Source organism: Emydura macquarii, unplaced genomic scaffold, assembly GCF_026122565.2.
Source record: "Emydura macquarii macquarii isolate MOO-44397 ecotype Brisbane River unplaced genomic scaffold, CSIRO-AGI_Emac_v2 contig_499, whole genome shotgun sequence".
Classification (NCBI taxonomy): domain Eukaryota; kingdom Metazoa; phylum Chordata; order Testudines; family Chelidae; genus Emydura; species Emydura macquarii.
Window position 1 is genome coordinate 14,582,417 of NW_027130636.1, and position 22,058 is coordinate 14,604,474.

A 22,058-nucleotide genomic window follows, 5' to 3' on the forward strand; every position below is an offset into this window, starting at 1 on the left:
CAGCTCGTCGGTCCCCAGTCTATAGCTGTGCATGGGATTCTTCCTTCCTAAGTGGAGGACTCTGCACTTGTCCTTGTTGAACCTCATTAGATTTCTTTTGGCCCAATCCTCCAGTTTGTTTAGGTCACTCTGTATCCTATCCCTACCTTGCAGGGTATCTACCACTCCCCCCAGCTTAGTGTCATCCGCAAACTTGCTGAGGGTGCAATCTACCCCATCCTCCAGATCATTAATAAAGATGTTGAACAAAACCGGCCCCAGGACCGACCCCTGGGGAACTCCGCTTGTGACCGGTTGCCAGCTAGACATGGAGCCATTGATCACTACTCGTTGAGCCCTATGCTCTAGCCAGTTCACTATCCATTTTATAGTCCATTCATCCAACCCATACTTCTTTAACTTGCTGATAAGAATACTGTGAGAAACCGTATCAAAAGCTTTGCTAAAGTCAAGGTATATCACATCCACCGCCTTCCCCACATCCACAGAGCCAGTCACCTCATCATAGAAAGCAATCAGATCTTACACCTGTCCTTTCGGTGCTGTTCTCCAAGGCAGTGATCATGAGGGTCACTCATGGGAAAAGCCTTTCCGCACGCGGTGCAGGCTTTGAAGCCAGTTGAGCCAGGCATGGCCCAACCTTAAGCCCCTGAGGGATATCTATCTAACTCTAACTACTTAACAACTATACTAACAACAACCAACAGTTCAAAACAAAGGGGATGCTACTTGCTGAGGCAAGAGGCAGACGTTCCAGGAACTGTCACAGGTGGAAAGAAGAAACTGGGGGCCCGCAGGGTCGGCGGCACCCTATATACCACGGCATGAGCGTGGTACTCCAGGGGGCACCTAAGCCGACCCTACGGGGCTTGCTAAGGGGAAAACAGTTCCGGAGACCAGTGCACGGGGCATGCACTCACCTATATTGGAATGGATATGAGCAATCACTCGAAGATAGTTCAGGGCTAGATTGTGTAATTCTTATTAATGCACAGTAGTACCTTATTCTATCATGTCTCCACTAAGCTCAAGGTATTTTTAAAAAGATAGTTACTAAAATAGTACAAGCAACCTATTGAGCTCATTGATGACCTGTGCACTGAGTGACAGAAACTACCATTAAGATTCACAATACAGATTGCCAGAATTTAGAGTTCTACTAATGCATTAGGAAACTGATACACGAAGACCTTGCATGTAATTGAGGATTTGCTAGTATTCTGTAGTCCTCTTAGAACTTTCTATTTGTGTTAGCTGTGCTCCAAAAGGGGCGTTGATTGATCATCTGTGAGCAAAATTAGTACCATCGGAAAGAGTGGACTTTTGAATGGAAAAAAGTTACCTTAAATTATTGCTGATCTTCGCAGGAATTATTTGTCATCAAGCGTTTTCACGTGTCTAGCTAAACTGTGTTAGCTGACTTTTACGTGACTGAATAAACTTTAGCTAAATCATACAGAACTCAAGGTTACTCTTTTGATGCTATAGTTTTGGGCTCAAACCAAATAATGGATTGCATGTTAAATGATTAATGGACATTTCTCATCCAAAACATAACATGAGGTTGCAGAAAGGTGCAGCACGCATGACACTGAAATATAGATGTGTTTCATATTTGTGTTTTAAGAACCTGATAGTGATGTGCCAGAGTTTAGATATCCTAATGCCAAAGCAGAAACACAGACATATAACATGCATGACACAACGTAAGTGCCTGATCCCACAAATCCCTACTTATGTGAACAGTCCTTATTAGTATGATCACCTCTGTTTGCTGTGGCAATTCATAAAGGTCAGATACTATGTACTGCTGGGATGCACATAAATTCAGCATTTTGAAGTATCCCAATTATTTGATGTTGACATTGAAGAGACATTCATTGAACTAATGCATGAACAAAATCTGTGAAAGCTTTGAACAGCCCCAGAAACACATATTGTGCTGCCCCTATCATCGTGCTACTACAGATAATCTTACTACATTTGGCCCATATCGGTACTGTGTGATACAACTGGTAGCTACTATCCTGGATAGTCCATTAGGATTGTAGACTAGTTCGGTGTGCCAAAGTTGAAAAATCTGGTACAGAATCACATCGGAACTGCCTGGAAGTCAGGAGACAGAGAAGTTTGAAGCCAATTTTTCTAGTTTTACATTATCCATTGGGATTGTGGTCTGTGGTTTCAAAGGGTAAATTTTCAAAGGCACCTAAGTGCTGTCAGAGCCTAAATCCCATTGAAATTCAGTGTTATAGGCCACTTAGATGCTTTTGAAAATGTTATCCAAATATTGTGAATCACATAATAGTCTCTGAAAGGAGCATGAGTGTACTTTTGTATGCGTGCGCATATATATATAGATTTATATATTAGTGCCACACATACAGAGTCAGCTACTGACTATATTAGTCTCAGGCATTTCTGAAAATCCTTTCTATAGCTAGATCTGCTCAAATCTAAGGCCATAATCTGGTACAAATTAGCCACATTAGCACATGTAGACCTGCCATAATGTTCACCTCAAGGATTTTTATCCTAAAGAACATATTTAGCATACTAAACAAATTTTTTAAATCAGTTCTGAAGAGTTGCTGTGTATTGATAATACCTGATTCGCTAAACTAAACATGGTCATTTATATTTACTATTTTTTAAAAACAGTTATTAGTCTGTGTTATCAACAAATTGTCTGCACAATTCCAGTTTTCAAAACTACACTAACAGCAGTGATGGACATAACTGTAGTAAGCACTACTCTGTCCTGTGGGACCCTGATCTCTTGTAAGGGTCTATGGGCATTACTGTAACAACTATAAGAGTCTATATCTGTGCAGGAAGCTGAAAGTGAGACTGTTGTAGAGGGACATAAGAGTATAATTAATGCACAATTTATACTTCTAAAATATGCTTTTAAAAGATCTGTAAAAAAATTATTGTTTTGATGACTGAGGCCTGGCATACCACCATTACGACTCAAGCAAACATTCAAGGACAAGTTACAATACCCAAGAAAGGGTTCAGAATGGAATGCTGTCAATTCTGAACTGTAGTGAAATATACTGGGCATCCCTATTCATTTTGTTTTCCACATTATTAAACTATAAACAAATATATTTGGTTTGTTATTAAATTCCGGCAATCTTGAAAAACAGTCTTGCAGTCTAACTCAGTACTATTCATGTTAAGTTAAATGTCAAACAGTCCATTTCAGCATCCATATTTCACCTCTGCCTGGCATTTAATTTAAAGTATAATCAGCCATTCAATTCCTAAGGACATGAACGCGCACAACACGCATTGTATTGTAATATCAAAACACTAGGAAACAAGGATATAAAAAAAACAAGATCACATAATGTAGCTTCATTTACCCTGCATGACACCATAAGACTAATATATACCGATTTGGCTCCATAATTGTTTCAACATACAACCAAAAAGCCCCAAAGTTAATAAAATATACCAAGGCGAAAGTGAGTGCTTCAGTGAATCCAGCAGCTGCCAAGTCCAGTCTCAGAAGTTCTGTGAGCTTATTGAGAGGAAACTGAAAGAAAACAAGACAGTTTTCATCTTCAATCTGAAAATATATTTTATGCTTTTCCTGGATGATTCTGCATGTAACAGAGTGAATGTCGCTAGGGAGGTAACTATAAACAACAACAACAACAAAAAGCATCAACTAGTTGACTGAGAAAACCCATCTCCCAATTAGAGATTAAATATGGGATCCATGCTTAAACCCTGTCTTTTATCCAAGCACCAGCAACCATTGGTCTTGGCCCTACTCAAATCAGTTGGGCATCTGTTTTGTATCCAATCCTTAGTAAATGCCTCTCATGGGGAAGCATGTCCAAATATTGTTTAATTCTTTGGGGGAGGGGCGGTTTCCCCCCCAAAACCCTTCTAGCATACATTAGTCATTTACTAACAATACAGAATATTTATTTATGGGGGCAATCTTACTTGATTGGCTATGGTGTATGTTTTTGGAATAGTCATGGGAATGTTGTTATAACCATAAGCTATTGCTGCATCTTCTATGATATCACATGCATGGATAATATCCGCTCTGGTAGGAGGGATTTCAATTTCTATATTGTTCCCATTCCCTGTGACATGCGACTTCAAACACATCCTGGTCAGCAGCTTTGCAAGACTTGATGGCGTTTCACTAAAACAAGACAGAATCAGTGTTACATCACATTGACTGGCTTTTAAATAAGATCCTACCTTTAATTTGCATACTTCCTTCCAATGCTAAAGGATCTCAAAGTACTTTCAAACTGTATACGTATGTCTCACCCATCAGTGCCACCTTTGAGATAAAACATTCTCTGCCAGTAACATTACACAATAATTATAGGAGGGAATGAAGAATTATTCACTTAGTTGAAAGTACACAGGCATCATTAGGTAGTTGATCTAATTACTCAAGTAAACATGCACGTTTTTAGTGCATTCTAAAAAAAAAACTTCAACTGAACACACAAAATACACAGTATAAAAGTATCACAATAACCAGTATATTTTACCACAGCTCATGTATTTCAATTAAAATTTTTAAAAAATTTGTTTGCACAACATACCCGATTCCAATTTTCTTGTTAATTAAATCAGGTTTCACCTTTTCTTTTCGGTAAGCTAGTTCCTACACAGAAGAAAAAGGTTTACATACAAAATTACATAGAAAGTTACATTTCTGACTACTAGAATCTGGCTTTGACATCTTTCTAATCCAACTTCTTCTGACATTGTTGTCAGCCACTGAGAGAAGTCTGGAATGTGGGGTTGGGCTCAATATTTTAGAATAACCATAATACAGAACTCAAACAATATCCTGATATGCTAGAATAAAGTTACTTTTAGTTAAGCTGTAAATTGATATGCACCTCGAAATACCTTTCGAGTGAACATTTGACAAAGAGAATACCAAAAACAAAGCACTGACACAATGAATGGTCACACATGGGACCTCAGGTTTCCGGGACTGACTTTAGAACTCTGCTGCTGTGACTGGGGCAGATCAAACTACCAAGAAGGTAGCAATCATGACACCTTGTGCAAAGAGATGACATAACACTCTCTCCTTGTTTTACCAGACGTACAAATCAGATCAGACATAGGCTTCCGTAAAACTCAATGCAGCTCTTGCATCCAGAGAAAGATGCAGGAAAACACACATGCACACAAAACAAAACAAAAACAAGACCCTATGATAAATTTGTTAGTAAAATTCTTTAAATACAAAACAAAACTCTCCTAAAATGTTACCTGAAGAGGGGAAAAGTGAGCTAGTTCTTTTTTGATATATAGAGGCCTGGAAACTTGGGAGGTTAAAGGTTTTTGTTCTGCTTTAGGAATATTTGGCATGAGAAGTCTGGTTTTCTCTGTTTTGCTGGAGGTCTGACCCAGAGATGTAGATTCTGAATCCTTAATTTGAGGGGGAAGTATTTGGAATCTAATGAGAGGTTCCCCCCCCCCTACTGTTCATGTACCACACTCAGTCAAAAGGACATTAACAAAACAAAAGATACCAACAAAACACTATAAAAAGTACGAATATAAATAAAAGTCACTTCTCTCTCTCAATTAATCAAATTTCACTTGCTTGGTATCTGTGCTTTAATGAACCTAACTAGATCTCCAGGTATACACAGCTGCTTTCAGGAAAAACGTGGGATCATTTCCATTCTGCTTATTTTTAAGCAAGCAAAAAAGCAGTAGCTATGCCCCTGATCCTGCCAGAAGTCCGTGGATGGGCACTTGTGCACATGCAGAGCCCCTCTGAAGTCACTGTACAGGGATCTGCCTATGCGCAGTTCCTTACATGATTGGAGCTTCCAACAGTAAAAAAGCAGCATTAAAGTTATGTAACTGAAAGGCATCAAAAACTTTCCACGTTCTGATAAATCAAACAAGTTAAACCAAGGCTGATTTCAGTTGCCCATCAGTTTACAGTGGGTGCCAGCTGGAGGGGAATTCCAGATTAAGCAATGATTGCAGGAAAAAGTAGGTTCTATTGATATTGAACCTAGATTATGTGCCTTGATTGCAGTTATACTTACTACTGAATCAGGCATAATACATTTCAAAGGGGTTCTAAGCTATAGTAATAGCCTCAAACACGTTTCAAGCCTTCCCTTTCTTTTGGGATACCAGACTACTTCAGCAGTCCCATGTTTTTAGCTGACAGAAATGGAATGTTCACAGTGAAAAGGCTAGTGGGTTTGCAGGAAACGAGGACTGTGCCACCTTCTTTTACCAAACCCTCACGGGTACAGAAATCCTTTTTCCTCCAGTCATCTCTAGAATACTTACTGGATAGATGTAGGTTTTTCCATTAAGAGAAGTTACTTCTACTGCTTCAACGCTGAGGGAAAAGAAGCCAAAGTGTTTAAAATGTAGTATCTGACCAACAAGTCCGATCTCATGGACAGTAAAGGATTATACTACTCACGTGAATTGCTTCTCACAATATTCACTAAACATCGTGACTAAGATATCGAGGACAATTTTTGCCTACAAGAATAAAGAAATATGAACCACATTAAAATCTATGGGTTCTGCTAATTACTTTAAATGAGGCAACATATTACATCTGAAGCATGACAAAAAATTTTTAAATCTTGAGCAGTATTCACTTTATTCTGTTTATTCCTTTAAAAAAAAAAAAAAAAAAAGATGGAAATCTCGAATGCAAGATACAATTTTACATCTCAACTAAAAAAAACAACTGTTTGGCTTCTGTAACAAAGTCGTCCCTTCAAAATCATGAAAAATGGCTGTTGCTTTGAATGGCACTGAAGTAGACAAAGGTTTTAGCTAAACAGAGCTCCCAAAGACAAGAGTCATTATTACAGTATGAGTCTGGATCTTGCAAAGATTTACTCTAATGAGCAGTCCCACTGAAGTTAAAGCAAGGAAGAATTTAAAGGTTCTAGGACTGTGCATTATCTGTAAAAACACCATCAGATCAACCTAAACTGTAAAATCTGTTTTTAAAGGAAGCTATTTTGAGAAGTTGGTGTAACAAATAAGATTCAAATCAGTTTCTGTGGTATGTCAGAAAACCTATTTATCCTGACAGACATTTTCTTTACACATACTGAACACCCCCCGTTCTAGTTTTCATAAGTGCTAAAGAAGTAAAAAAAATCCACAATGAAGTTGTTTATTGTTGGGATTCCCTCCAAGACCTCTTTCCACTCAGCTTCGCAAGAATTCAGTTCAACTCCGGACTTTGTCACTCTGGTATCTTTATTTGGTATACAGCAGTGCTATGCTGAGTTGACCACACACAAAATGCAGGAGGGATGGGTAAATCAAAGCTCCAAAGCTACACAAACTCTCCCCTTTCATATACATTACACAACTCATTGATTTTACTATACACTGCACCACACATTTTTGGATTAGCTTGGTTACTATGCAGGAACCAATTCCTGTGCAGCATGGTTTGACTTCCTCTTTACCTCCTCTCCACATTCTTAACTTATTTTGTCCCTCATCATCTAGTTTCTAGTAAATAGGTCTCTGGGTCTTCTCCCTCTTATCTTACTCAGAACATAAGAACGGCAATACTGGGTCAGACCAATGGTCCATCAAGCCCAGTATCCTGTTTTCCAACCATGGCCAATGCCAGGTGCTTCAGAGGAAATTAACAGAATAAGTAATCAAGTGATTCACCCTGTCGCCCATTCCCAGCTAGCTGTCTTAGACATTCTGTTTTCTTAGCCTGCTGATCTATTTACTTATGTTGTTTAGCACAAACATTCTGTTTTCAAATGGATGATTCAATTACTTCCTTAATCCTATCTTCCAAAAAAATAACGCCACGCCCCTTCCCCCCCACCAGCCCCGGTCCATGTGTTAATTACATTTATCAGCTCTGAGAATGAACACACAAAAACATAATTTTACCTTTGTAGCACGCTGATTAATTTTGGAAGTGTTCTTGCTTAACAAGACACTGCCAAAATTCTCAAAGAAGTGAACAACGTGCATCCACAAAAGCACAAGCACAGCCAGTGGGAAATTCATGCCTAGTTAGTTGCTTAGACTTGCAATTACCAAAACTGGGTGTGGCAAGGCTGCCTTTGGGTTGACACAATGAGAATTACACTTTTTTGTAGGTGTATCCATGCTTGGAGAATTGGTCTTTAATTTCATTTGACTCTTCCTCTATCAACAAATTAGAACAGAATTATGAAGAAGAAAGGCATCCCCAACAAGTTTTAATGCTAGGAGATCAAAGGGAAAATGATTCTTTACAAAGAGAACTCTGCTAATACATAATCTCAAGGTATTTTTCACTTTTCAGAGCTTTTAAAGTACAGGACATCAACCAACAAGAAAGAGTATTTAATCTGAATGACTCTTTCTCAAACTGAACACTTATTATCCATGCAATGACAAGAATACCTGGCCCTGAACAAATGGAACTAGAAATATTTTTAGAAATTTAAGTTCTCTCAGAGCAATCATAAAAATGAAGTATGAGGAGAAGTTGGTTAATGGCTCCCCAAATGACTCATTCTTTTTAAATGTTGAGCCTTCTCCAAGATGTAAAATATATGCTCATCTATTGTATTTGTTTGCCTGATGGTCCTGTTACCCCAGAAGAAAACAGCTACATGTACACCATATCAAAGGCAGAAAATCTTCATTTACCTTTGTAATATCAGTGGCTGTGCATTCAACAAACACATTTCTGCTATTTAGGCTTATTTTTGTATGGTCTCCTACAATAAAAAAAAAATACAAACATATTAAAAGACATTAGCACATTCCTTGGAACAACACATAATTGACCTTATTCACAATTTGGTGACATTGCTCTTGTCTTCTACTTGCCAGAAAGTCACTTTTCCTGCTGCACCAACAGCTCTTACATGGAAAATGTATCTCTCGACTTACAAATCAAAGTAAGAGTGCAGGATTAAGAGCAAGTGAACTTGGGACACCCATTTTTGGGAGGTTGCATGAGTCTGTGGGAGCTATGAAGTTAATATAAGCCTCTAGTCAGGGAAGGCAAAATAATGCCCACGTCGTGGTTACAACTAGTACTGCAATCTCAGAGAATTTGGTTTGCTCTCCTTACTCTACCAAGTGCCAACATCATGATTGTGGCTTATTAGGCCGCACGGTTAGGAAAGCACCCCAGAATAAAGAAAATGAACATTTTAAAAACATCACTCAGATTGACAAATAGCTTAAGGGTATGTCCACACTTGTGGCAATGTGTACAGTACAGAAAGTGCACACCCAGCTAACATAGGCACAAATAGCAATGTAGACAGAAAAGCATTGCTTAGGTGAGCTGAAAGCTTGAATTCCAGGGTAAGACCCTTCATGGCTCTCTACACACCAAGCAGTGACTCCCACATCTACACTGCAATGTTTTGCAGTTTAGTGTCCCACTGCTTGAGCCTTTCCCCTGCCACTTTGAAAAACTTTGGCAACAAAGAAAGGTTCTGGCAGGGAGGGAGGCAGTGGTGAAAAGCTCCAGCAATTCCCTGCTGCCAGAGCCTTTCCTCGTTGCCTCCCCACTGCTGGCACCTTTCACTGACACTTGCAGTTAAACATCACAGAGTGTGGATGCAGCCTGCCTTTCACTGGGATTTGTAGCTACACATACCCAACATGTCACCACTAGTGTAGGAAAGGCCTAAGTCACAATTCTGAAGAGCTGAGCTTTTTCTTGACATGCCCTAGCTGAAGCCTACTGGGAAGCACATTTGGATACATAGGGTCTTCTTCTGCTTTAAAATAAGAGAAAGAAAACAGATTATATCTAAACCAAGAATTTAGGTCAATATTTACTTATCAGTCTAGTGGTCAGACATTCTTTATTTGTGAAAATTCAACAACATTACCCACCCATCCTCCTCCCCAAAAACTGCCTAAAGGATGGAGAGGAAGGATAGCCCACTGGTTAGGGCACTAGCCTCGGACTTGGGAGACGTGTTCAATTCCTTGTTCTGTTTCAGACTTCCTGTGTTACTCTGGGCAAGTCACTTAGCGTGTCTGTGCTTAAGTTCCCCTTGCAATGGGGCTAGCTTTTGGAAGAGAGGAGCAATTGAATGTAATTTTTTTTTAAAACAATTCTGTAATTTCAAGTAGCATGATGCATGGTTTGCACCAAAGCACCAGAAAAACTGATGTCCCGTGGTTAGTTATAAATTGTTGGGTGTGGCCCCATCCCTCATACTGAGGTCATGTTGAGAAGTGAAGAGGATCGAGGAGTCACACATCAATGTATCTTGTGTTCCCTTCACCAAATGGCATCTGTCATGCACCCTGCACACTGAATATACTTAATCATTCTGGGGTCAGTTCAAGGCAAATATAACATCACGTTGCAATAACATCCTGGTGGAAAGCGGTTTTTCCATCCCACAAAAAGTTTGAGATTTCAAAAATTTTCTCATTCTATATCAGGACAAAGCTGAAACCTTTTGAAATTTTTTTATGATAAACCAGAGAGAAATCCATAATAGCCAGTTGCTACAGCACTCACCTGAGATAACTGGAGCACAGATTTCAACTTGCATCTCCCATGTCCCAAATGAGTGCCCTAACCACTGGGCTATTGGCTATTCTGCTCTCTTCGCCCCTCAGCCCCATCCATTCATCCTGGGCCTGAGAAACCTCTCTCTACAAAAGTTTTGTTGAGACTGGTAGGTACTTGCAAAAAGTTTGTTTCAACATTTTCCAGCAAAAATATTTTAGCTGAAAAACTCCTGATCAGCTCTAGTTCACGTTCCCACAATAATCCAAAATGAGCATTCAGATGTTTACATTTCAAGAACTCTAAGATGAGTCAACTTTAACCTTGAAAGAGCTCTCAAATATCATCCCTTAAAATACACTAAGGTATGTGAAATTTAATTGTGCCTTTTGAATTATTAAAACACATGCAATTGGAATGTTTACAGCTAGAATAATCTGAAGCTGGTATGAGCCTAATCAAGAACATGCCCAAAAGGACCAGAGACTGTGGCTGACATCACATTCAAATTTGGAACACCTGTCAAATGTCAGGGATAGATTAAAAAAAGCACACTGCCTCTTAAAATTCAGGTCATCTGTTTAAGATTTCTAGGGATGATGGGAGAAACACATCCAAAGTGAGAATGTCATGGGCGATCACATAATCACTGTAGAGAGAGTCAGACCCTGATTACATCAGAGAGTTACTGACTCTTGGTCTAAACTTTTATTATGGGTATATTGACACTACTTATCTATTTTTGTCTAAGGAAATGTTCTTGCCATTATCATTGATTTGCTTCACTAGTCATCAGGAATGCATCTTCCAATCATCCATGAGTCCCTCTTATGTTAAGAGGAAATGCTTGGTTAGAAACTGTGCCAACAAAAATTCCAGCCCAAATTTATTTATTTAATCAAAACCTTGTGGACTCATTTTTTGTACACCAAATGCTCTCACAATAATTGATTCATAGTGCAGATAATTACACTGGATTCACGTGCAGGCAAATAGATCTGCGTCCACTGTTACTTACAAACACAAATTCTACCAGTTGTTGATTCACCTTGAACTAAACTCTTCAGCAAATGTCCACTGAGTAAGATTCAGATTCTGTCACAGGTATTTTTAGTAAAAGCCAGGGACAGATTATGGGCAATAAACAAAGATTCACGGAAGTCCTTGATCAGTCCCTGGCTTTTACTAAAAATATCCCGGGGGGGGGAGGGAGGGGAGGAGAGGAAAGGAAAGGAGGGGGGCGGCGGGCGCGACAAACAGAGGACTGCTGGGGCATGCAGCTGCTCCAGCCCCACCCCTGCTCCAGGCGTGGGGGGTAAACCCAACCTGGGAACTGCTCCGGTGGACTGGGTCCCTGATTTGGCCACCCATCAGCTGATCAACAGGGGGAGGGAGATGTGGGCTGGCCACTGAACAGCTGATTAGGTGCCCCTGAGCAGCCACTGCTCTGGCAACCCCGAGACTGACAGCTGCACAGTCCTATCCCAGAAGCAGTCATGGAGGTCCTGGAAAGTCACATAATCTGAGACTTCCACAACCTCCATGACAGAATCATATCCTTACCAGTGAGTAATAGGCCTGTGTCTTTTATGCTTATCTCACAGGTGCTCATGAAAGTCCTACCAAAGAAGTCCATCATTTAGTTTTCAGCTGCAAGGGTACCAGAAACTAAATGCATGGCATTTGTGGTAAAGAATAAATAAAATGGTGTGTTGATTTCTTTTAAGAAAAATGAAACAACCTTTACAATACTCAAATGTTTGTCAGATACACCATCAGAAAAATAATAGTGACAACGTGACCAGACCTAATCTTACCATTGATGATTGGTGGCATGGAAAGAACAACTCCGTTGCTATCGTAGATAACTGGATAAACTGGTTTGTTTTCAATTATGTGCAAAAAATGCCTAAGGTGGCTGTCAGTCTGCAGAAATAAAGCACAAGTTGAATTCCACATTATCTTAAACATGAACCATCGCTGCCATATGGCATAATCCCTCAACTATGGCATTAACAGGAGTTTTGCCTGAGTAAAGGATCAGGCCCCACAAATACTACTTCGCTACAAAAAGTTGTTTAAAGAAGCAAGGACGCCAAGAAACCATTATCTATTTTCTCATTTTAACACTAACTTAAAAATATTACTTCTCGATCTACAAGGAGGAGGATCAAAGCCACACTTATCTTACGCAAGCCAAGCACTATGATTTCATCTTATAGGAACTTCCATTTACTGTCCTAAGCACATAGCACGCTAAAGTAACTCTGTCTTTGCTTTACAGCAATTTGTCTTAAAGTTGGCAAAAGTTAGCTCCAGAAAGGAAGAAAAAGATACTATAGTTTGCTTAATATTGATAGGTTTACACTGAAATGCTCTTTGGTATGTGATCCAAACAATTTCACATTAGAAGAGCCATGATGGGGAGGAGGAGGAGGAAGGAATAAAATATAAATATCTGTTGCAAGAACACAAAGCATACTCTACTAGACACCTCAGTTTTCTTCTGTGTATTCCTTCAAGCCTCTCTATTTCTCCTTGCTTCTTCTCTCCCTCAGTATCCTGTAATGCCAGTTTAGACAGAGCTCAGAGGCTCTCTTTACTTGCTAGGAAAAGCTCATGTGCCCCATGGAGCTTTACAGAAATGATGAAAAAAGTTACTATTTAAAACAGATTTGATATGACTCCTTCTCAAAATTCATCAACCCACGCATGGGGTTCTTTTAATTGGGGGAGGGAAGCAACAACAGCATTGTGTTAAGCTTGAGCACTTTAAATAGCCACTGTCTCCTGCTACAGCCTGGTGAATATTTCAACATCTTCTGCAAACACATGATCAAATAAAAAAAACTGCATTTGCTTCAGCTGTGCATTCACCTTCACGTATTCAGTTTCCTGTCAGTATGCTCATTCCTAGAATATTCATGGGATGTTCCGGATCCATGAGCATTAAGGCAAAATGTTCATGGAAAGCAAATTGTGTTGATAAATGTGACTATCTGCATAAAAAACCTGATTCTAAGAGTTATGTTTATCCAAGAAACAATACCATGTTACTTACATATTTAATAAAAACTGACCACCATACCTCAAGTTTTGAATCTCAAATACAACCAACTGCTCACAGACAATTCAAAAGACCAAGGGTGAAATGCCGGCTCCGTTGGAGTCAATGGCAAAACTCCCATTGACTTCAATGGGGCTGGATTTCACCCCAACAGCTAGTTGCAGAAATTAGGTGAGTAATTCAAAATAAATGAGAAAAATGTAAATTGCTCAATTCAAAGTAACAGTAAGAACTCAAACAGAGAGAGATTAAATTATTTCAGTCAGTCACTCACACTGTATAAGCCATCACAACAGTAAAAAAAATGTACTGCAGTCAGGGTTTTGTTTTTTGTTTTAAAAAGGTAAAATCCAGATGTTGTATTAATTCATAGAATATTAGAGTTGGAAGGGACCTCAGGAGGTCATCTAGTCCAACCCCCTGCTCAAAGCAGGACTAACCTCAGCTATATCATCCCAACCAGGGCTTTGTCAACCCTCAGCTTAAAAACCTCTAAGGATGGAGATTCCACCACCTCCCTAGGTAACCTATTCCAGTGCTTCACCACCCTCCTAGTGAAAAACTTTTTCCTAATGTCCAACCTAGACCTCCCGCCCTGCAACTTGAGACCGTTGCTCCTTGTTCTGTCATCTGCCACCACCGAGAACAGCCTAGCCCCATCCTCTCTGGAACCCCCTTTTTAGGTAGTTAAAGGCCGCTATCAAATCCCCCCTCATTCTAGTTATAAGAATTCATCACACAATGAAAAAACCTCAGAAATTGTAATAAAAATACAACTGCAACAAGACTTCAAACCAGTTCCACCAACATATGAGACTAATACTTCATTCACTAGAATAGGTTTTGATGAGCACAAATGGGAATTTTAAGGTATTTTTGCGACAACTTGCGGACCTCTATTTTGTCCCATGGAAACAAAAGGAGAATACTGAGATAGAAGTAAAAAAAAAATAAATAAAAAGACAGCTGAATACATAGGTTATAATCCTTCAAATAAAATGTGTCATTTCATACAACCATCTCCATGATGGAGATAACTGGGTGTGGACCCTTTTAGCTAGTATGCCATTTCACATTTCGCTCTGTGTACATTAGACTGTGATCTCACACCGGCAGTAGATAAAAGTTACCTTTTCATGTGTCTGTTTGGCTCTGTATAAAGTGGTTTTGTGGTCCAGTTCCTAGTGGAGAGGGGGCCACAACACAAAATTACCCCTACAATTGGCAGTACCTGCAGAGGTGCCAATCTCAAGCCTTGCTATCCCTCTAGAAATGGAGATTTCAGCACTGCATGTGAAGAGTTGGAAAAGAACACCTACCCTATATAGATCCATAATTTCAGAAGCAGTATACTCCTTGGCCTGATTCAGAGGCTTGAATTTAATTTCTGAAGGAGGTCTAGCTGTGTAAGTAAATGGACCAGAGATGGTGTCCAGGTCATGGGTACCAATCGCTACTAACGCTCTTTTTCTACAAAGGAAACAAGGCAAAACAACAATGACTTTTCTATTTGTATTTAGAATTCCTGAAGTAATGTCCTCTGAAGCACTACAGTCTCAAACACGCACATAGCTAATTATAGAAGCAGAATAACGATTTTTACAAGTGTGGAAGCAATTACATCTAGCACTCTGCCTACAGCATGCATGGTACATTGGCTTTGTAACAACACACACAACAGTCAAATGTAAATATAATGGGACTGTGGCAGAGGGTTTATCCAAGAAGCTTCTTCCACTACCGATGTAGCAGATGTCACCCCCTTACGGTGAAATGCATTGAGAATTGCCAGCATCAAGCAAGACAAATGAAGAACGTCGAAGAGCATTGCTTAGAAAAAGATTTTTAAGCATGAGTGTAAACATAAAACCTCTTTGGAAAAGGGAACAGAAGTCTACTTCAAGAATAAAATTAAATATTTCACAATAAAAAAATATTAAATCAACATAAATGGTTATGTTTATGCTTTATTCTCACTAGATTTAAAAACTAACCTGCAGATGTTCTGATGTAGTTTTTCTTGTAGGTCAATTAAACTATCATAGCGATCCTTGGAAAAAGTTATGTTACGAAGAATTGCAGCTACAGCATGAGGACGGACTTGGGCAGTCTGCAATTTATAAGAGCAGTACAGTTACAAATGATAAAAATGTCACATGTAAAATTTATAAAAGTCAATTCTCATTTTTTTCAATGTCTATCTTGAACTTTTTAAAGTGCTTAACACTCACTTATAAAATCTATACGATAATGGAAAATGCACAAAGTACTCATCTCCCCAAAGAAAATAATTCACTTTTATTTTGTTAAAGGAAAGAGAATTTTCTCTGCAGAAAACCACTAGAGATGAACAGGTGTGAATTTTCCTGAAATTACATGGTTATCCTTTAAAAAGTTTGTTCTAAAGCGATTTGTACAGTATTCCCCTATCAGCTAGAATGAAGACCACTAGTTACGATGTACATCACTAAATGGAGAAAACATTCAAACTTCTATTGCATAGGAAATAAATTGTAGCCTTAGCCTGACTATATTTTAAAACCGACTCAATTACTACAGAGTACACTTGTTGGGATGATGAAGCTTTCAAGATATGGACAAAGGTTCAGCAAATGATTTCACCTCTTCAGTAATAATCAGCCTCTGAACTTCACCACTGGCCGGTATAATCCTTTTGTATCTAGGAGCCTTTATCCTAAAATAAAAATGGAAATAAAGTTTACAACTCAGGGTGAAACATTCTTCCAAAAAGAAGACAAGGAGGAAACATTAGGAAACTGTAAATTCACTTTATGGTGAAAATATTACCAATTTTTATTAGCATTTAAAATTCTGTAAAAACTGTTAACATACATGTAAAGTCTCCTACCAGGATATTACTAACTTAAGTAGAGCGTAATATGAAACATATATGCTCAAAAAGACAATCTTCACTGCAGTCAAAGATTCGTAAAAAACACAGATTTAAAGAAAACAATAAATACACCCGTAAAAAAATGTTTCTGTAACAGGGGATCAATCCTGAGCACCCTCAACTTCCATTACCTTCAAGAAGAGGTGAGCGTACTTTGCACCTTGCTGGATCAAACCCAAGCTGTCTAACTAGCTCAAACATTAATGTTAGTGGTAATTACTTGCACACGCTAATAAAAGAGAAAATGTCAATAACATTACCAATAATAATAATATTTCAACAACAATCTTAAAGACCTCCTTTAGGAAATTAGGAGACGGAATCATCATTGTTATTCTCAGACTATGCATATCACACACAGTTGCTTTCTACTCTGTGTAAGAGTGCTGCTGTTAGCCTCTCTGGACAAGATTTGCTGGAGCTTAGAGAACATTTTGGCAACTACACTAAGTTATAAATCAGAGATCCCTCATGGGCCAAGCAAATGGCAGTTTTATTAATTAGCTGCTTGGTGTTTAAAAAAAAACAATGCATGAGTTTATACTTCAGTGTTTGCTGAGGCTAAACGCCTCATAGTGCTACAGTACCTTTCTTTAAAGACCTGAAGCCCTCGGACCAATCCTTCCAGACAAAGAAGATCATATCTGTTAGCAGGAACATCGATTTTATAGAGAATGATATCTGATGCACCCTCTGCCTTTCCATCACCTTGTTCTTTGCTTATTATGTCCTTCTCAGATGTCTACAATTAAATAAAAACTGAGTCACTATAATGGAGTAAATGAGCACTGAAGGTGCTTTGAAACTAGTATAATTTTAATGTAAAAAATATAAAAAAAATAAAATTTTATTATTCATTAAAAATGTGTCTTAAAGGGTATAATGTGGATTTATATATTAAATGAGTGCTTAAAACATCAGAAACTGTACTAATCAAAGGTACCTCTCAGATTCAGAAGTCTTAATACGATAGCCCAAAGGAATGTTTGTTTATCATCGGAACTGAATTACCGGAAAAAAAAAAAGAGACTAACCCAGGCAAAAGTGGCTAGGCTAGCAGATCCCAGTACAGAACTGGGGCTAATTATTTATTCCATTTTGGTTGTAAATCAGTAAAGTCTTAAGTCTATTCTGAAATAGAGCATACATGAAAAGAACCTTTGAATACACATAATTTATCTGATTAGAAGATCAACTTAATCACTTCAGATAAAATCAGAAATAAAAAAGCACCAACACAATATCCAAGTCAGCAGGACTCTGAGAAGATGTGAGTGCCAGTGCTAGAAAATTCTGATGCAGGTTAGAGACATTAACCACTACTTTTCAGTCAAGATATAAAATGCCCAAAACCTCAAGTTTTTGTGGAAGTTGTACAACCTTGCATAAAAAAAAAAAAAAAAAAGAAATGAAGCCAAAGTAGAGCCTGATTTGCTGGGAAGCCAACATTAGAAGTTCTTGACCATTACAACAGCATCTATGGATCATATAGGCTACTTATGAGATTCAGGAAGAAGTCTCTTTTACCATTGGAGGGCAGCTAAAATGCCAGACTGGTCCCCTCTACAAAACAGAGCTGCAATCAATCCCCCAAAGCCAAAGGGCTAGACAGACAGACATAAAGTGACAAATGACGACATATTAACTTACAATTTCATCAAGCTCCAGACCAAACTCAAAGCAAAGTTCATCAAATTCTTCATCAGCTAAGAAGAAAGAAAAACAAACAAACACTCTGGTTAATTCTGGTTTCCAATAAACAGACCTCAGACTTCTGAAGGCAACTTTAAAAAAAAAAAAAAAAAGACTTCTTGAATAGAATGATAAATGCTATTTGTGGGGGCAGGTGTCATTGAGAATTTTATCTTTACTTTAAATTCAGCTGCCGCTGGATGTGGTGCAAGGGACATCAGGAACTGGGATTCCTGGTGCCACAGGTCGAAAACACTGAGCACGTGATCGTCACCCCGAGAGCCAGGAGCATGCTAGAAAGGACTCTGAAGGATGCCGTCCATGCGTAGTATGTGGAAAACCTCAAGCAGAAGCTGGACCAGTGCAAGGCCTTTGAGATGATGTGCAAATGGGATGCCAGCAACCACTTCCTCCCAGGGGCAGCTTTACCCAATTCACCGACTAGAGGTTCCATCTACCGGCCCTGGCTCAACTGTGTCCCGCTGAACGGAACTGTCCACCATGGGAATCAGCACAGTGATGCAGGAAGTGCCACTAAGCCAATGAGACCCTGCCCCATGTCCTGTGTAGCTGCAAGTCCCATTCCAGAGCCTGGCAGCTATGCCACAATACCATCCAAAATCATCTGGTGAAAGCCATCCCACCAACTGTGGGAAGATGGTAGTAAACTCCACCATCCACAGAATGGACAGTCAGCTGTAACTGAACGTCATCATCACCAGTGATGAACAGAAGAGGATCCTCATGGTGGACGTCATGGTCTCCTTCGAGAACAGGACTCCAGCCTTCCATGACACCTGAGCTTGAAAGGAGAAGTACACTTCTCTGGCTGAAGCCTTGAGAGCAAAGGGCTATGAGGTACAAACGCATGCATTGATTGTCAGAGCCCTGGGTGCATGGGACCCAGCACTCTATGTACCTTTGATTTTCAAACCAAACTTTGTACCTTTTGGATAATCCACACGTTGTTCCCAGATGTACAGAAATGCTTTCCTTAAAAAAAACCTCTGTATTTGACCATTTTTTATTAGCTTTAATAATTTCTGTTATACATATTGTATTTACTGATTTATGGAATGCATAGCAAAAGATTTAGAAAACAATATGCTAGAGTTTGTACTGAATACGAGTGGTTGCATCACTAGCTTTTTTTCAGGCTAGTATAACAGAACGGAAACAAATAACATCAAAGGAACACACAAGCCCATGAGAAGCAATGCACTAGCATCAACAGTTATCTTCTCATTCAATCATCTTAGTATAAATTAAGATGCATGACCCACTGGGTCCAGTCTGCTACAGAAAATGGGAGAAGGAAGGGCTGGATGAAAAGATAATGTGGCTAAAATATCTTGTCTGCCAGGTCTACCTATCTTCCCTTGTTTTTTTTTTAAATGTATTGCTGAACCCATCAACTATTACAATGAAATACAGAATCCAGAACTCAGGGTTCAGAAGCAAATTAGAAACTGCTTTCCCCCATACACTATTTTAAAGTAAGACTGTAATTTAAGCATATACCTACCTATACGTTATCAGTGATTGGGAATCAGATAGCATGTATGTATACGCAAAACCTGAAAAATCCACCAAGCAAGAAGCTTTCCCAGGCAAATGCTATGAACCGCTGAAGAAGTTAAACTTTAACTAAAAGAGTTTTTAGCCCTTATGGTTGTGCAAATACATCTAATTCCCATATGGGAGTGTAAGTTATTACAGTGACGTCTTTCCAAGCCTACGTACAGCCAACTCCACGGGACAGACTACTTAGCGATTTCCCAATGGAATCTACCCCGAGCCTTGTTCGTTTCCCTGTGGCTATTGCAGCCAGGACACGCAGATCAGGTCGGCAGCAACATGCAGCTAACTGGGATAGCCCCGGGCGGAGCATGAGCAGAGGTAGGCACCGGAGCTACGCAGTGGGGAGCCCGCCCCAGAAAGAGAGGCTGGAAGAGGGGGGAGGGCAACTGAGACAAGGGGACCAGTAAGTCCCCCGGCGGCAGCGGCCCGACAGCTAGTGATAGGCCAGAGCAACAGGGAGCCCCCTCGCCCGCGGCGCTCACCAGACCCTGGGCAGCCAGGGGCTCCATACGGCCCGCCCGAGCCCAGCAGCCCCCGCCCGCCCGCACTCACTATAGCAGCGGCCCAGCGCCTGGAACAGCAGCTCCTGCTTCACGCTGACTGTCGGCATGTCCAGAAGAAGCCTGCTACTGCGCGTGCGCCGTCCACACACGTCCGCGGGAAGGACCCCGATTCCTGGGGCTGCCAAAGCATCGCCTGATCTCCCCGTCTCATGCAGCCCTGGGGACCAGCTCTCACACCCTCTCCCCGTGCGGGACCCGCGTCGTGCGAGCGGAGCGAAAGGAAAGATGTGGCTGGTGTGATCAGGCAAAATCTAGGGCACCTATGACCGCAGGACAACACGTCAGCCGGGTCGGTGTTAGGTAGAGCCTCCCAAGCTACTGGTGATTTGAACTGAGGGCGCGCAGGGCAGCTGGGGGTTCTGGGCTGGGCTGGGCTGTGCGAAGCGTCCACCGCCCGGCGAGCCCATGGCCCCTCTTCGGCGGCTCCCTTGTGCTCCTGCCACCCCTGGCCCCAGAGGGGCCGCTGCCGCCTGCTTGGTGGGAGGCCGCTGGGCCCTGTCGTGAGCTGTGCGCCTGTAGTGCCGAAAACTGAGACCAGAAGTTGTGACTCAGACTGTACTGAGCATGCGCACAGGAACTGAGCATGCTCAGTAACATTTGCTGCAGCCGCTGCCCTCACCCTGCCCTTACTCGGAGTCAGACTCCCTTGGCCGCTCTTTAGAGGGGCTAAAAAAGGGCAAAGTGGAGGCGGGGTTGGGCAGGATCTGATATGGGGACAGAATTTTACTGGCCTGGGGGTGAAACCGATGGAGGTAGGAGTAGGAGAGGGACTGAGGAGCAAAATCGGGGGTGGGGGATATGAGCCGAGTTAGCCCAGGGGTGAGGCGCTGCCAGCCCATGGCAGAGGCAAAACTCCAGCACAGGGAGGGGCAGAGAGAGGCAGCAGTGACCCGCTGGGATGAGCCATCTGTGACCTGCCCTGTTTGCACACAGTGTGGGGTGGGAGGGCTGAGGGGCTTTTTTTGTTTCCCCTTTCACAGGAGTCTGCAGAAACTGTGGCAGCACTGCAGGGGTCACAAGTTTTGTCTGGTTTTGGCATCGGGCTTCCTGTGTGCCAGAAACAGATGAGACAAACTGTGGCGGTACTGCGTGGGGGGGAGGGGTCACAGGTTTCAACATTGGGCATCTTATGTGCCAGAAACAGACAGGTCACACACTCTGCCAGACAGAGTTTTTGGCACTACAGCGGCCAACCTCGCTGTCCTTGCACCTGCTAAGTTCATCTCACTCACAGCTGCTTCTAAGCAGACACTGTATAATGAAGCCATCCCCCACGCAAACCCCATCATGAATTTAATAGCTCAAGGTGCTAGCCTACAACCCTGGGACTTTCTAAGCAGTGATAAGGGGGGCGTGGCGGTAACAGCAGGGTGTTCTTTAGGTGGCTATTTCAAGTGAGAAATAGTGTAAACAGAAGATGCACCTGAGGAAGGTTGTTTGCTTTGAGCTCTGCATGTTTTGGGTTAGGATTGCATTTGGAGAGCTAAGGCTGATTCTCCGTTACCCCTGCACATTCTCTAGTAATTTGCCCAGTGCAAACTGAGCATAAAATACTGCTGATCTGATAAGATAGTGTTTATGCCCATTGTGCACTCTGCTCTGGTGTAAATGACTGCACAAAGTGCCAGGCAACAGAAAATCAAGCCCCAGGACCTGAGAGAAAGACTTCTTTCTGGAAGGAGTGGAGTTGTGACTCTCCTCTCATGCTAGTGTAAATTGAGAATAATGCCA

The 22,058-nt window shown here is 40.9% G+C and overlaps 1 protein-coding gene across 2 annotated transcripts in view; it reads right to left on the bottom strand.

Annotated features, from left to right (window-relative positions):
- FARSB (phenylalanyl-tRNA synthetase subunit beta) overlaps positions 1-20,949 on the bottom strand; it is a 62,416-nt gene extending 41,467 nt beyond the window's left edge. The window contains exons 1-13 of one of the 2 annotated variants that reach the window (XM_067538967.1): positions 20,317-20,949; positions 18,142-18,197; positions 17,079-17,233; positions 16,200-16,272; positions 15,572-15,687; positions 14,897-15,047; positions 12,328-12,436; positions 8,671-8,741; positions 6,458-6,519; positions 6,319-6,370; positions 4,587-4,648; positions 3,964-4,171; positions 3,464-3,544 (exon numbers count right to left, since the gene is read on the bottom strand). In XM_067538967.1, coding sequence (XP_067395068.1) covers positions 3,464-3,544; positions 3,964-4,171; positions 4,587-4,648; positions 6,319-6,370; positions 6,458-6,519; positions 8,671-8,741; positions 12,328-12,436; positions 14,897-15,047; positions 15,572-15,687; positions 16,200-16,272; positions 17,079-17,233; positions 18,142-18,197; positions 20,317-20,374 — 1,254 coding nt within the window. In that variant the 5' untranslated portion in view covers positions 20,375-20,949. The remainder of the gene's footprint in view (positions 1-3,463; positions 3,545-3,963; positions 4,172-4,586; positions 4,649-6,318; positions 6,371-6,457; positions 6,520-8,670; positions 8,742-12,327; positions 12,437-14,896; positions 15,048-15,571; positions 15,688-16,199; positions 16,273-17,078; positions 17,234-18,141; positions 18,198-20,316) is intronic. The other variant, XM_067538966.1, reaches the window with a different exon arrangement.
- Between the last annotated feature and the right edge of the window lie 1,109 nt (positions 20,950-22,058).